Source organism: Athene cunicularia (assembly GCF_003259725.1).
Source record: "Athene cunicularia isolate RWA chromosome 13 unlocalized genomic scaffold, athCun1 chr13_part1, whole genome shotgun sequence".
NCBI classification, from domain to species: Eukaryota; Metazoa; Chordata; class Aves; order Strigiformes; family Strigidae; genus Athene; species Athene cunicularia.
In genome coordinates this window covers 10,806,412-10,821,035 of record NW_020799117.1, presented here as the reverse complement: position 1 = coordinate 10,821,035, position 14,624 = coordinate 10,806,412, and the positions used below count along the sequence as shown (strand labels likewise).

Genomic DNA, 14,624 nt, shown 5'->3' with positions numbered 1-14,624 from the left:
CGGGCTGCTGCTGCTGCTGCCGCCGGGAGCGGCCGGCCCGCAGGGTTTCGCACCGGCCCGCAGGGTTTCGCACCGCGAGGTACCTTCGCTCTCCCGGCGGGGCTGCTCGTGTTCGGGCTGTGCTCAGCGATAGGCGACCGCTTGCCTGGCTTCGTAATTGCAGCCGAACCGTTGCTGCCTTTTCAAGCTGGTGCAAGTTGACAAGACCTGTGTAGTTAGGCGGGGGGAGAGGAACGTGTTGGAGTGTTGCCTTCGGCGGCCGGGTGCAGTGACTCTGTTTGGAAGGAGCGCTTCTTCGCGCGCTGATGTAAAGGTCCCCGCTGGTGCTGTGCTGCCTGGCGGCGTGCTGAAGCCTGCGTGCCGCGCCGGGTTTGTGGACGCTGGTCCTACACAGCAGCGGGGACTCGCAATATGGCTGTGTTCTTAAAGTCGCAGGCAGGCCCTCTCTTCCCCAGCCCCGTAATTCAGGCTCCCGATTCCTCACCTACGGATCCCACTGGCCCATCACCAGTGCGAGTGCGGTGGGCTTAGATTATTTGTGTAGCAAGAGAAAGAACATGGGTGTATACAAGATATTTTTGACAGTTAAAACCTTGAAGCTAGACTGATTGCTAAGTTACCAAATGATTGCCTGGTTTTGTGGCACTGTATGCCATAAGAAAATGGGGTCAGTTTAACAAAAGGTTTTTCATTTATAGCAGTCTGGAATGGGCAGCATTTAGGCAGATGTAAATGAAACGAGAATTTGCTTGTTCTTTGTAAAACGTGGGCTGGGACACAGGTTGCCCTGAGGCAAAAGTAGAGTGTAGTTTAGTTTAAGAATTTTGATATTTTTTTCCCTATTATTCCTTGACTTTGGCACCTTAATTTTCTGTTACCAACTGTGAAAAGCTAAGACCCATTCATACTGTCTCAGAAAACATTGTGCGTTACCTGACAAATAATTTAAACCATTTGTATCCATGTACACTGATGCATGTGATTTAAAAAACAAAGCAGTTGTTAAATTACTTCTACTTATTTTACTATTTGCTGCAAATTCTCATTATGATGAAAACTGAAAAAAATCCCAGGACAGGGATGTAACATTTAAGACAGTATAATAAACATTTTTGCATTGCAAATTGGAATAATTTGGGAAATTATAGCACAATCCAAATTATGTACTGAAATGCGGCAGTTTCGTGTTTTCAGTGATGGAAAACATCAGTTGGAAGAGGTAAATTACTGTTGATGTTAAATTAATTCCCTTGTATTTATTGATATTTGTAATCTTAAGTGTGGGGGAAGTAGTTTCTAGGTTATGGAGCTGCTCAGAATTTGGGGAATTTTTCAAAATGTTGACAGGTGCCTTTGGAACTGCATTCAGAACTTTTTATTTATGTTAATTAAGGATAGTACTAGAAGAAAATAAGGTAAGGAATCAGATATTGTTGGTTAACTATGCTGGTACTACTTTTACACAAGAATTACTGAGTAGTTTAAACTTTCTGATAATTCCTGCATTTTTGTAGAAATACAGGTCGTGATAATGCAGGTGTCAAACAACTAGATGTTTGTACTTCACTACTGCAGGATTTTGAGGTAGGGTATTCATTCAACTGAGGAAGAGCAACACCTTGATTTATGCTATCTGTCTAAAATGGAGCCATTGAGCAATAAACTAGAGAGTATTAATGTAACCACCCTTTGAGGCCAGGAAATTCCTTCCCCTGCCACCATGGAGCACTACAAATATCCCAGCGTTTTCTGATCCTGGTCCAGCTTTGAAATCAGTGTTAGGATTCCTGTTAACTTGATTGGTGTATAAGACCTACGTTTTTTTTGTCTGATCTTGAAACATTTCTCTTAGGCCCCTTGCCATGCTGTCCCATCTCCATAGCCTGTATGGAAAATTAAATGCCTTTCATACGCCTTAGGTATGTATGTGCTGCAAATTATGTGGCAGTTAGAGATTTTTTAAAACACAACAAAACACTGCATTACTGCTAAAAATTTTCATACCTAAATCAGTGATTTGATCTTCAAAATTGTTACAACCAACAAAATTGTTCTGAATTCCATGACAGCAGCCATGCTAATCTGATTAAAACCTTTCTAAGGTTTTCTTGCTTTTTTATATTTTGTCTTTGTTAAATGAATTCCATCCTTTTTTTTTTTTTTTTTAAGCTTGTTTACTATCACTTGTCGACTAAGTGGTTTTTGTTTTGTTTTGTTTTTTCCTTATTTCTTTTCTGAATTCTTGCTTTGATAATCTCTGACCATTCTGGATCATCTTCAAAGTGGCCCTTAATTTGGAACTGTATTCCATGAGTAGTGTCTGTTTCTCGTTTTAGAAGACTGAGACCTTGCCCACTTCCCCTTCCAAACTGCTGAAAGTACCTGTCTTTCTCATTTTTGCTCACTTTGTTCACTTTTTCTCTTGATGTTGAATTGTGAGCTCTTTGAATCTTTTGTTAGCTATGTATTGCAGACTCTCTACTATCATGTTTATCAGGTTAGAAATGGTGTGAAAGGAGCAGAAAGAAAAAAGCCTGAAGTGCTTTTCTTAAACCTGGAGACAAAGAAGAAATGGGAGATATAATGAGAATGGAGATGAGTTTTAAGAAAAGATAAGGAGGTGACAGATGAATTTTAAGTGTAAAGGGAAACAAGCTCCTAGGAGAGTCATACAGAAACACTTTTTAGTAGTGGGCAGTCCTTGCAATATACCCAAGAGTGACTGTGTAGCAGCATGAAATCTGATTTTTTCATCAATTCCTTGAGATATTTTGAGAAATAATTGTGATGCATATAGAATTTGTGTATTCAGTATCTACTTATTTTAATTCAGCATTAGGTAGAATGGTAAGAGCTATTACATGGCAAATTTGAAAATACATTTTAGAGTGGATTTATCCATACTTGTCTTAAAGTATTGTTGGTTGGAATGCAGATTAGTTAGCTGTGATGCTAGTTCTTTAGCTGGTGGTTTGGGTTTTTTTTTCACTATAGTATTGATAGTTGGACTTTCAAGTGAGTGGAGCAGTCAAGGTGCTGTCTCTAGATATGTAAAATGTCAGGTGTCTTTAGAGGCGCAGAGTGGTTTTCTTTCAGCTTTACTTAGAAATCCTATTAACAAGAATCCCAGCTCAGCAGTCAGATTGCATAGATATGAGAAAAGGATAAATTTTCTGAATGGAATGTGGGGATACTTTTGATAGATAAAATCAAATATATAAACCATTAATAATATATTAATAAATTCCCAGTAATTTGTAGTAATGTTACATACAAATCTTCCTATTGTCATTAGTGTTAGTGCACAAATGATGAGGAAGATGGGGATGGCTTTCTGAGGGCATTCTAAAGAATGTCTTGGTTGCTCATGTATGATTTAAAATTGTTACAGTAAATAGTGTTGGTGTCTGGTCCTGTATACTATTTTGAATTTAGGCAGCAGAAATGAAGTGCTGATTCTTTTAAAATACAGTTTTCTGTTTCTCTTCCCATTTGGTTTGGGTGTGGGGAAGTGTATAGTACAGTTTGTTCAGATATATTACTGGAAGTATTAGTGTCTTATGCTGTTTACCGAAATGCTGCAGACTTGAGTGTGTTGATGTTGACATTGACTTGCTTGTGTTACTTCTTCCTTATTGTTTGGGACTGAAGTCAGAGGATGCTTAAAAAAGTAACAAAGCCCTCATGTGGCATTCCAGGCTGTCTTGTGATCATTCCTTCCACAGACAAAAATAAGTTGCTTTGAACCTATTATTGTACTTAAGGAACTATGGTTTTAAATCTCGCAGCATTTAAGTATATGCCAGTGTAAAACCAACTCTTGCAAGTCACATGCAGGAACTGCATTTCAGGTTGTTTATTAAAGTGTGGGAAGAATTCATGGTATAGGTATGAGGGTATAGGCAGGTAGCGGTATCTCTTGAGCTGTAATGCTATGTATAAAGAATCCAAGATATGGAGTGTATATGAACTTGGACCGTGAATGGGAGGTTTGTGAAGTTTTTGCACCTTTTCCATATGTTTTCATAAGTTATTCAATAAAATCTATAATAGGTTCAATAAATGGTTCAGTTGTCACAATAGAACTTCTGTCTACCAGTTTTTAGCATATGACATTCTTTCCTCCTGACAGAAAGTCCATCGTTAGTATGTATTTTGGAATTTACTAAAGTTACCACATTTGAAGTAATTCTGTGGCTGAGAATCTGATTTGCTCTTTGCTGGCAAAGCTCTATGATGCTTTTCCTTCTTCAAGTTCGAAACTTTGCCTTTCATTTTTTAAGTGAATCTAGTAATAGTTTAAGTGCTCGAAAGATAAATGCTGACAATTATTCGATATCATAAACTTGAAGATGTATTGAAGGAAAAGATTGGATGTTTTTATAACTTCTTGTTTAATCTCCAGAAGTCGTATGTTAATATAAAATAGAGCTCAGGCCACTGGCTGTAGGGTGCCAGCTTTTCTGAAATACACATATAATTCCAACTAAGAACCAGTCTCCAACAGAGTTGTGCTCCATGATTTGCTTTTTGCTTTTGATTTCTTCTCTCTGACCCTGTGGGGGTTTCTGGAAGAAAGGGAAGAGTTATATTCAAATACGTATGATATTTAAGGTTTCCACTTAGATTGATTTGCAGTAACCCAGTGTAATGTAATTGGAATTACGGAAAGAATATTGGTAGCTGTAGCTATGTTTAGGATTTATAGCGGTCTTGTTTAGGAGAAGATTTCTCTGTATTCTTCTGTTTGATAGCGGAGAAAACTTCAAAGTTAGCTTTGAAGCTTCTGTATTTTTGAGAGGAGTGAAACTGGATTTGGTTTGTCACCTTTCATGAGTAGTTAAGTGGTTGTTGAAATGTGTGAAAAATCATCTCTTGAAGTTCAGTCCCCGTGGCACAGTGTTAGTCTGGCAGGCTACCTGAGAGCATCAGCAGTAAAGGAATAATAAAAGTGGTGGTTTTTAAAGCTTTCACACAAACCAAACTGCGGTGTTTTCATAGTTAAACCTTTTTTTTTTTTTTTTTTTTTTCCCCCATTTCCCCTTCAGTCTTGTGCTTGAATAGCATGCTGGAAACATGTCTAGGGCTTTTTGTCTCAGTTGTCCAATCTGGGAGTTAGCTTGAGTTTCTCACAAGGGTGAGCTGGAACCAATGCTGGGCAGGACTGGCTCAGTTGAAGCAGTGTGCTGTTCTGCCCTGGGTACAGCTGGGTTTGTGTAGTGCCTGGGAATGAGGGCCATTAGTGTTTTTTTTTTTTTCCCCCTAAAGATTATTATTTTCTGCATATAACTGCACGATCTCTTCCGTGAGACAGTTTTGCTTTAGGCAGATTAAAGCTCTGGAAACTTGGAGCTCATTGCATAAACCTTGGAAACAGTAGCTTTCACTTTCACTGTTTCTCAGCTTCTCTCCCCTTCCGCCCCCCTGGTTATTTGATGTATAAAGTTGTCAACAATCAAACTATTAGAAGTTACTATGCTGATAATCTGTTTTGTGCCATACAGTCAGGTTCTATCTTTTTACCATGTCAACCCAATTAATTCAACATAATCACAGATAGAACAGTGTTACCATCAGAAGAGCCAGTGCTAAAAGGCTTTTATACGTAGACTCTCAGGGGTTTTAGAAGAAGAGAAACCTGTTTGCTTTTTGTGTTGGTTGTATTTTGTGACAGTGACCTGAAACTTAAAATGGAAGATTCTAGTCAGACCTGTACTTGAATGCTACAGAATACCAGAGGGTTCATTTTGTTAGTGTTCTTGACAGAAGGAATGGGTAAATACTTGTCTTCAGGCATCTGGCTTTACTTGAAATAAAGCACAATACTTGCATCTACAATAGTACTCTTGTTTTTCAGCATTTGTTTGGACATTTTGGACATAAACTAGAGCTATATTTCTCATCATATGCTTTTTTTTTTTTTTTTTTTAACATCGTGTTTCTTTAAAAATAAATTAGGAGGATGAAATGCAGTTTTTGGCATCTCTGCCACTTAATTTTGCTGAATCAGTACTTCCAAAGGTGTTAATCCTTTATTTTACTGTACAGCCAAATGTAGTCTACTTTTCTGGTTTCATGGTGACTTTGACATAGCTAAAAGTGTGACAAATATACATTCTCCAGATGTACATATAGAAGTGTTTAATTTTTGTAAGATCGTCTTAGAATAAGAAAATACTATTTGAATGTTTTTCATTCTTTGAAAGTAGCAAACACTTTGGTAGTGTTTGAAATCCACAAAATAGGGAATCTTTTATGTCCCTTTTTAATAGCTTATTTTTGAAAACAGTTTTTAAAACGGGGATCTCATTTGAGAATACCATAAAGATGGCTGTGACTGTAAGATGCAAAGCTCTGACATGGAATAAGTTCACTGAGAGTGTAGATTTGTTAAATTTTGATACATTTATTCTATACTGACAGAGTTTATCCTGGATCAGGTATTGCATGTCTGTGCTGCTCTACCATGCATTGGCTGTTGTTCCACAGTCAACATATCATATGCTTGGGGTAATTTGACAGAAATGAGATTATATGTTTGAAGTGGGCAGAATTTTGGCATACATGCACGTCTTATGTTAACAGTGGTGGATCTGTAGCCTAATGCTTTTGTCCTTAACATTTTAGAACTAAAATCAAGGAGTACATAAAAACCAGTACTTTTTTGCCTGTCATGCAACACTTTATGACACTGTCTTCTTTCCTATTGAAAATGTAATCTAAGACTGAAATTGTGTGAAATACTTTTGTATATAATACATATAGGTAGATAAGATTTTTATGTTCTAATCAGAGAAAGTATATATACACCTCTCTGAAAGTACCTGCCACGGTCTCTGAACTGCTCCTTCATATATGGAGATAATTTAACCCAAGATAGGTTAAATATAGATGTTCTTTCTAATTTTAATTTTTCTGCTTTTGGTTTGGCTAAGGATACAATGAGATTCTTCACTAGTGAAGTAGGACTTAACAGAAATTCCTGTGAAATGTACTGTTACCTGTGGTAGAAACATGTGATCCATGTGTTAAGTATGAAATGCATTCTGAAACATGAAGTGATGATAAAATCTAACTCTTGGGTTACCATCAACCCTACCTGCCCTCAGGGAGTAGTAGCGGAAAAAAGGTAATAAGATACTATAGTTCATATTTTAATGGCCTTGTGCGCAGCATTGTTAGTCTTGCTACAATTACAAAATATAATTTAGTGTAGAATAATTTAGAAATAAGACTTTGCAGTTAGAATGGTTAAACCAGATTGTACTTCAGTTATTTTTCTATAATTTAAAAAAAAATAATGAAAGCATAAATATTTTCTATAATAGATTCAAGGATGTCTAGCTCACACTTAGAAGTAAGCTATGAAACTTTGGTACTCTGTTTGTCTAAAAGTTAAGTCATAAGTGAAACAGAAGACAGACCAGCATGAAATTACCTCCTTATCTACTGTTTAGGGGAAGAAAATGACTAGCAGAGTAAATGGTTTTGGTGAAACTTGAAACTCTGTGTTTCTGTATTGGTGATATTTGCCTTCCAACTTAAGAAACTGGCCACCTATGACCATCTACAGTGAAAAGTTTTTTTTAAAATAATATGGATGGGTTTCAATATAGTTTTAGAGAAAAACGCATTATCCCCCTTTTAAAAATTCTGGACTCTACACTTTTCTCCATTTATGTGATATTTAACAAATAGCTGATGATAATACAAAGGCTTTGTTTTCCCTTCCATTCTTCACTGCTTTCATTTGCAAGAATTGTAGCCTGTCTGCCCTGTAGTGGTTCCAATCATTTGCACTGCAGGTTCTTGTTTGTCCCTAAAAATCAGCAGTTAAAATCATTACTTCATTCATGAAAGCTTATGAAATTGGGATCCCTTCAGCAAAACCTTGTTCAGCTTGAATATATTTCCTAGAGCCTGTATGATTGGTGTAGAATACGAAACAGTATACACAAATGGGCTGTTTCCTAGCTTTCCTGCCGCTGGATGGTGGGAAGCTGTCTCAGTAGCAGAGGCTAATGCCTGGTGGAAGGGTGTGATTGGGTCTTACTTGTTCTCACAGTCATATGTAAAAAGTCAACATGAATATTTGTCCCTTTTAAATTTAAAAAATATTTCTCTGGTAACTTCAGTGATTAATATGCATAGAAACCTGAAATTCTGTGGAACTCGCTAATGAAGCTAGTCTGGTTTGATCTTCGAGAGGAAAGAAATGAGAGCAGATTAATGACTAAGGTAAAAGATTGCAGTGTGTTACTATGTTGGCCTCTGTGCCACAGTAAAGAACAGAATCCCTGCCTTGAGGAGCTCTTGGACTAAAGATATGAATTAGGTACAGAACTGGACAGGCATTACATCACTCTAGACTGTGTGTGCCTTGAAACAACTATAGCAAGGTAGTGAGAACGAAGGTACAACTGTAATTTGACTTTGAGTGTTCAGTTGTTCTGCCCATTCCAGGGTTTTATGGTTTTTATATTAATATTAGCTGTGGATGCCTCTATAGTTCTTATAGTTGTAATGTGTCCTTAGAAAGTTGGGAGGATGTTCACAGGAGATACAGATCTTGCTTGCTGGTCCCTTTGCTTTAAACAGTCTACTCTTGAGCTGACCTTTTTATGTAAATCTCCCACAGTTAATGGCACAAAATACACCTGAAATTACTACCATCCTGCAGATTGGAAGGCAGCAAGAACCATTAAAGAGTGCCAGGTGCTCAGCCTGGGCATACTTTTTGTAGGACAAGCTTGTAGTAAGTTTGGGGTTTGAGTGATTTAGGACTCAGGCATACATTTTTCATGCTTCTTCAGCAGAATATCTTTGTCATTGGGGACTGTGTACTTTATACAGAATTGCGCATGTGATTATACACAACGTGTTGCGAGTCTTTTTGGTGCTTCCTATAGAGAGAAGAAAGCTCAACATGTTTAATTGGAGGTACATTAGACAGAAAAGATGTGGTGGGTGGTTTTTTTTTGTTGTTTTTGGTTGGTTTTTTTTGTTTTGTTTTGGTTTGGTTTGGTTTTGTTTTTGTTTTTTTTTAAGAGGGAGATGGCCAGGAGCCCATTAAGTGTCTGTAATGAAGAGAAGATGCAAAAATTTGAGTTGCTTATTCATTAAGCTCTTTAAAATGAACGACAGTAAAAGCAGCAGATTTTTACAAAAGATCATTGGCTTTCTGTAAGGCCTTATTTCTTACATAGAAAGGAGTGTTGCAGGGAGGGCTAAGGTGACAAAATAATTGAAGCAGCTGCTAATAGCATTTTAAATTTCAAACTGACTTTATCGGAAAAATATCTCTGCATAGGTTGTTAATAAGCAGTTGAACCGGTGGCATAAACAATGTAGTTTTTAAGTTTTGTAACATGATTCTTGCTCAGATGTCTTGTGAGGTTAGTAAATCTGTCCTAGACCCTTTATGCAGTTATCTGAAATGTTGAAGAAATGGGGAAAGGAAAAATAGATTTGAGGAATACAGACCGATGTTGTAGTTGTCTCATTTCTCAGCAGGGGATAGGCAAGCATCCTGATCTTCAGAATTAAATCTTTTTCTCTGGTTGGTAACAGTTACCTTAAGGCTTCATTTATGTTGCAGTTTAGCTAGGCTACTCCTGTAGCAAAGATTTCTCTTAATATGAAATTATGAAAGCCAGAGACAGAACTGGTAAATCAGAGTTAGCTGTCTTCCTGGCCTGCCAAAAGAGCATTCTTTAGTTTCAGTGTTGTGTATTACATTGTGTGAAATTAATGGTGTGTGATGAGCCCTGAATTCAATGAGCAGGAAAAGTTTGTATCTGTGCTGTACTGGGGTGGTTTATAATCTGTGGCTCCTGAGAAATGTTTTCAAATGTCAAATGTTGGTATTTTGTGGGTTAGATAAATCAAATGAAGAAAATAAGAGGCAAAATTAGAAGAAAAGAAGTCTTACTGTTTGGTTCTCAAAACCTCTTCAGTAGTGTTTGGCACTGGAAATATTTCCTAGCTGGTGGCTGAGCTTTTTTTTGTTGTTTTCTGTACTGGTAAAGGAGAAAAACCCTATTGCCTTGAGTGACACAGGTGGCGAAGCAGTGAGGAGTCTGCTGACCTAAATTGCGGTCACAGATCTGCAGTGGGAATCGTATCTGTGCTGCATGCTTTGTTGCCAAGAATGGGTGTACCAAGTGAAGGAGTTTGTGTGGTTTTGTTAGTAATTTAGAAACCACAGGCAAGATTTTTATGGCTTTATAGGCAGAGCTGTTTTTGAAAGTGCTTAATGTTTTCTAAAACCTGCAAAGGCTTCTGAGCTTTGTCAGAAATGCAGTAAGATTGCTGATTGCTTTCCATGAAAGACAGGTTCCTTAAAACTTTCTGCTTTGAGGACTATATGAGCATCGTGGATTTCTAAATTCAAAATTACCATGAGAAAAATTATACTTGTAAGGGCCCTCAGCCTTTAAGATTCTCCAGTAAAGCCAGTGCCTGTGTGAACACTCCAGAATATGTCTCAGTCTGAAGACTGGGGCTTCATTATTTTGTATTCTTGGTGTTAATTGTGACTATCAGCAAAAGATCAGAGAAGTAAAATGATCTTACAGATGCTAAATAATCATGAAGTAAATTGGATTGATAAGATTTTTATTTTGAAAGAGGAAACAACTCCTGTTTTGTTGTTGTGGTTTACAAATATTTAAATGCTTAAACTAATTGTCAGCCTCAATTTTGAATGAGGAAGCAAACTAAAATGCATGATGTACTCAGAGTTTCTCGTAGTACTTGCCAGGAGAATCCAAGTTTTGAAAACAGTTGGCCTGCTTTCAGATACAGATTTTAATGAGATTAAAAGAGAAAGAATGTGCAAGTTTCATTAGAAAATTTGGCCATGTTCTGACAATGTGTCCTGGAAGTCAGCACAGAAGAATGTTGTATTTTTTAGTGGTAGATTTGATTTGTTTTGGAAAATGAAAAGTAGGAAGCAGTGTCAAATAGTTACAGCAAAGTGTACTAAGTCAGTATGAAAGAATCTATACTATTGTACACAGACTGCAGGAGGTCTGAAAGGCAATTTTAGTGCCCCAGACGTTTTCTCCTTTTCAGCTGGTTATTTTGCCAGTAATAATTTAACCACGGATTTTGTGGGGTATGGAAAGCTTTTGTAGCAACCTAATTTCAAAACAGAAATTAACACAGTAGTCCTCCGCATTCCTTGTGTTAGGGCTTTTCCTACAGTTCGAATGAAGATCAGTGTTAGAGTATGCTTGAACTTGGCAAGGCTGAGAGCACACTGTGTTGCAGAATGTGTCAGGATGGTGCATGAGAAAAGATCCGTTTACTTATAGGCAGAGGATTAAGGAATAGATCTGAAAATAAATGTGCAAATTAAGAACTAAAATTGTTTTCAAACAGTCTCTTTGAGTATACATATATACTTTGTCAGCCTCATATCAACATGTTTTATTGATAAGTAACAGAGATGGTGCAAGGAAGGCTTGGTATTGTGGGTGGTGGGGGAGGTCAGCTTGTGAACACCATTTTAAATGACCTGGAGTATGAAAAGGCTCGAGAATCACTGAGTTAGTATAAAGGCGATAAAACAAGGTCTTTTGGTCCTTATAACAATGTTTGAAAGGCTGTTTTCTTTCTCATTTAACATGCAGCAAGGACATATGGGAGAAGGCGAGGTAACAATATTCCTATTTAATTTTCTAATGTTGACAATGTCTCATGGGAGAAATAACATTAAGTTGTTACTAGAGGGCAAATTTGAAAATTTAAGATTATAAAGGATCAGTTTCACATAAGTTTACATAGTCTGCATGCCATAAATAAACATTTCAACTGAATTAGGTAGTACTCCACAGTAGTACTATTGAGGCTGAAATAATCACAATCCTTACAGTGGACATCATCTATATGATTTGTTACATTGGAGGGCTACGTCGATGTGTTTGTGTGTATGTTATGAATGCCAATGCTGGAGAAGTTTATTTTGGTTCTTTTGGGTGCTGATGGTTTTCTTGGTGCAGCATAGACTATAGTGAAAAATGTCCTGGCCTACTAGGTTAACGAACCAGATCCTGCAAGCATGCATGCCGAATTATCTAAAAGCAGTGGTAATGCTGATGAACCTGAAAAGGTTGTTTAGGTGTGGAGTGTTGCTCCCTTCCAATAATACCTGCAGGATTGGGGTCTTAAGAGATGAAACGAATGACATGGGCATCAGTTCATTAGGGGAAAACAAAATAACATTTAAGTCTATATGACAATATTTTTATCATAGTAGTAACTAGGTTTGCCTAGCTACAGAAATAGGCCTGATTATAGTTGACTTTTAATTAAAGGTGTAAAAATAAAGCAAGCTGACCAAGCCTTCAATTTTGTATTTGTATAAATTCTATGGACTGTGGATTTTATAGTAATTTTTTCTTTCAACTTGCTAGCTGCTTGATTTTTTCATACTGCCATTTGGATATTAGAAATAGTCAAATTTTCTGTTTTCAAGTTGTTTTCTTTTTTGGAATCATTTCAAAGGAAGGTAGCAAGAACAGGATAAATTAACCTTACCGATACATTACTCTAGTTGATTGTAATGAATTTTGTAAAAGCAGGCATAGTATATCACATCATAGGCAAAAGGAAATGTATCCTAAAACTTGTAGCACACCTCATTTATTTGTTTACTTTCCCTATACATATTTATTGCTAAAATTTTCCTTAAATGAGTAGAAGTCTATTCAGTTTGTTGTCTAGATATTGAATACCATAACTAAAGGGTGAATTCATGGAAGAGATCAGCCTGTGTGCTCTATTTATGATATTTAGAGTTGCCTTTATAAATCAAAGAATCTTACTTAAAAGTAGTTAATATTATTAAGGAAATCTATGATAAGGATTATCATAGAAGAATATTGGGCTTTGAGGGGGAGCATGCTTAGAACATTTTCTCCTAGAATGAGTTCATTAACAAAACTCTGTTGTAATATCTAAGTAAACTTGCTTCTAGGAATGACACAGTATTGCTTAGTTTTTAGTCTTCATTTGCAGTAAATTACAGTGGGTCTTCCTGTTTTTGTCAGGATATTTTTGTTATATACAAGTGGGTGGTTTATGATATGTTTTGATGTCAGGTAATTTAGACTTGTAATATATTTAGCTGGTAGAATTCTTGTTTTCCCATCTGCACCGTGAAATTGTATCTAATTGTAAGAAGTTGTTCATTGGAAAATTATATATATGGCTTAGATTTTAGTGATGTCTGCTATTGGGAAAGTCTCAGGAAAAAAATTGGCTTCTGTTCTCTTTTGTTTTTACACTTTTTTAAAAGAAATCTAATTGGAAACATGAAATGTTATAGAAAATGGTCAACTTGAGCATCTGTTTAGTGCAGTTATGAAGAAGGTAGTAACCTTTTCTCTGAAATAATGCATTTGAGTTACTGAATGATATTGAAAACTATAAGGGTCATATGAAATTGAGAACAAAACTGCTCATTGAAAGGGAAGATTGCAAACAGCTCTACTGCTAATGCAGCAACTAGTGCTTTTCAAGAAATTATTTAAACAGTGTGTGCTTTGTTCTGTTAGTATGTTTTTTTTCCCTTTTTTTTTTTTTTAACCCCCTCTTCAGGTCAGTCTTCACTTTTTCCAATGGAAGACGGGTTCTTGGATGATGGACGTGGAGATCAGACTCTTCATAGTGGTTTAGGATCACCTCACTGCTTCTCCCATCAGAATGGAGAAAGAGTGGAGCGATATTCCCGTAAAGTCTTTGTCGGCGGACTGCCACCAGATATTGATGAAGGTACACCCCAAAAATCTTATCCAAAAAAGCTCCTTCTGGCTTAAAGACAAAACTATGGTGTAAAACCTTTTGTCTGTTAGCTAATGAATGATTGTTTTCCAAACTCTACAGAAAGGCTTTGATATGTGACTGGATCTTTGCATAGTACCACTTTCAGTCCATGGCAAATGTGAGATAATTCGAACTAGTTCAGGCTGTAGCATTGTTCTGCCATTGAAGAACAAAATCATGTTACCACACATTTAACTGATTTCTACAGTATACAAATTATAAAAAAGGGATAGTGGTGCAAAAATAAACAAGTAAATATCACCTGTTGAAACTCATAAATACATTGCAATAATTTTATAGGCACCAGGAGCCAGTAGTAGAAAGAGTATTGCTAGTAGTTTTATGAAGTTTGTATAGCATAGTAAGTCATAGCTCTTTACTGGGATGCTCAGAGGTTTTGAGCAAAATATCCTGTGGTAGCTTCTAACGAGTGCATGATGAGGACTTGTGAGGAAGCAGGAATCTGTGGTGGGTCCATCATACGAAGATGACAGAATACTGCAGTTGTTAAGAAAAACAAAACAAAAATCATATGCCAATGTTGTGGAGTGTCATTTCACCAGAGTTCTGTATATATAAGCGTATGATTTACAGTAACTGTAAATGTGAAAAGTTGCTTTTTCTTAATCACAGAATCATTTTAATACCCACTTTTTGAGTCAAGAAGAGTGTCATGCACTGCAGTGTGTACTACTGTGATGTGACAACCTAAGTTTCATGTCAAATATAAGAGCTACTTTATTATTAAAAGGTCAAAAAGAGGAAAGAGGAAAAATGATCTTATAGTTTCCCTT

General features: G+C 36.7%; 1 protein-coding gene across 2 annotated transcripts in view; it reads left to right on the top strand.

The window, feature by feature from the left end:
* Positions 1–14,624, top strand: part of CPEB4 (cytoplasmic polyadenylation element binding protein 4) — a 43,937-nt gene that overhangs the window by 17,863 nt on the left and 11,450 nt on the right. The window contains exons 3-4 of one of the 2 annotated variants that reach the window (XM_026857920.1): positions 11,637–11,660; positions 13,606–13,779. In XM_026857920.1, coding sequence (XP_026713721.1) covers positions 11,637–11,660; positions 13,606–13,779 — 198 coding nt within the window. The remainder of the gene's footprint in view (positions 1–11,636; positions 11,661–13,605; positions 13,780–14,624) is intronic. The other variant, XM_026857921.1, reaches the window with a different exon arrangement.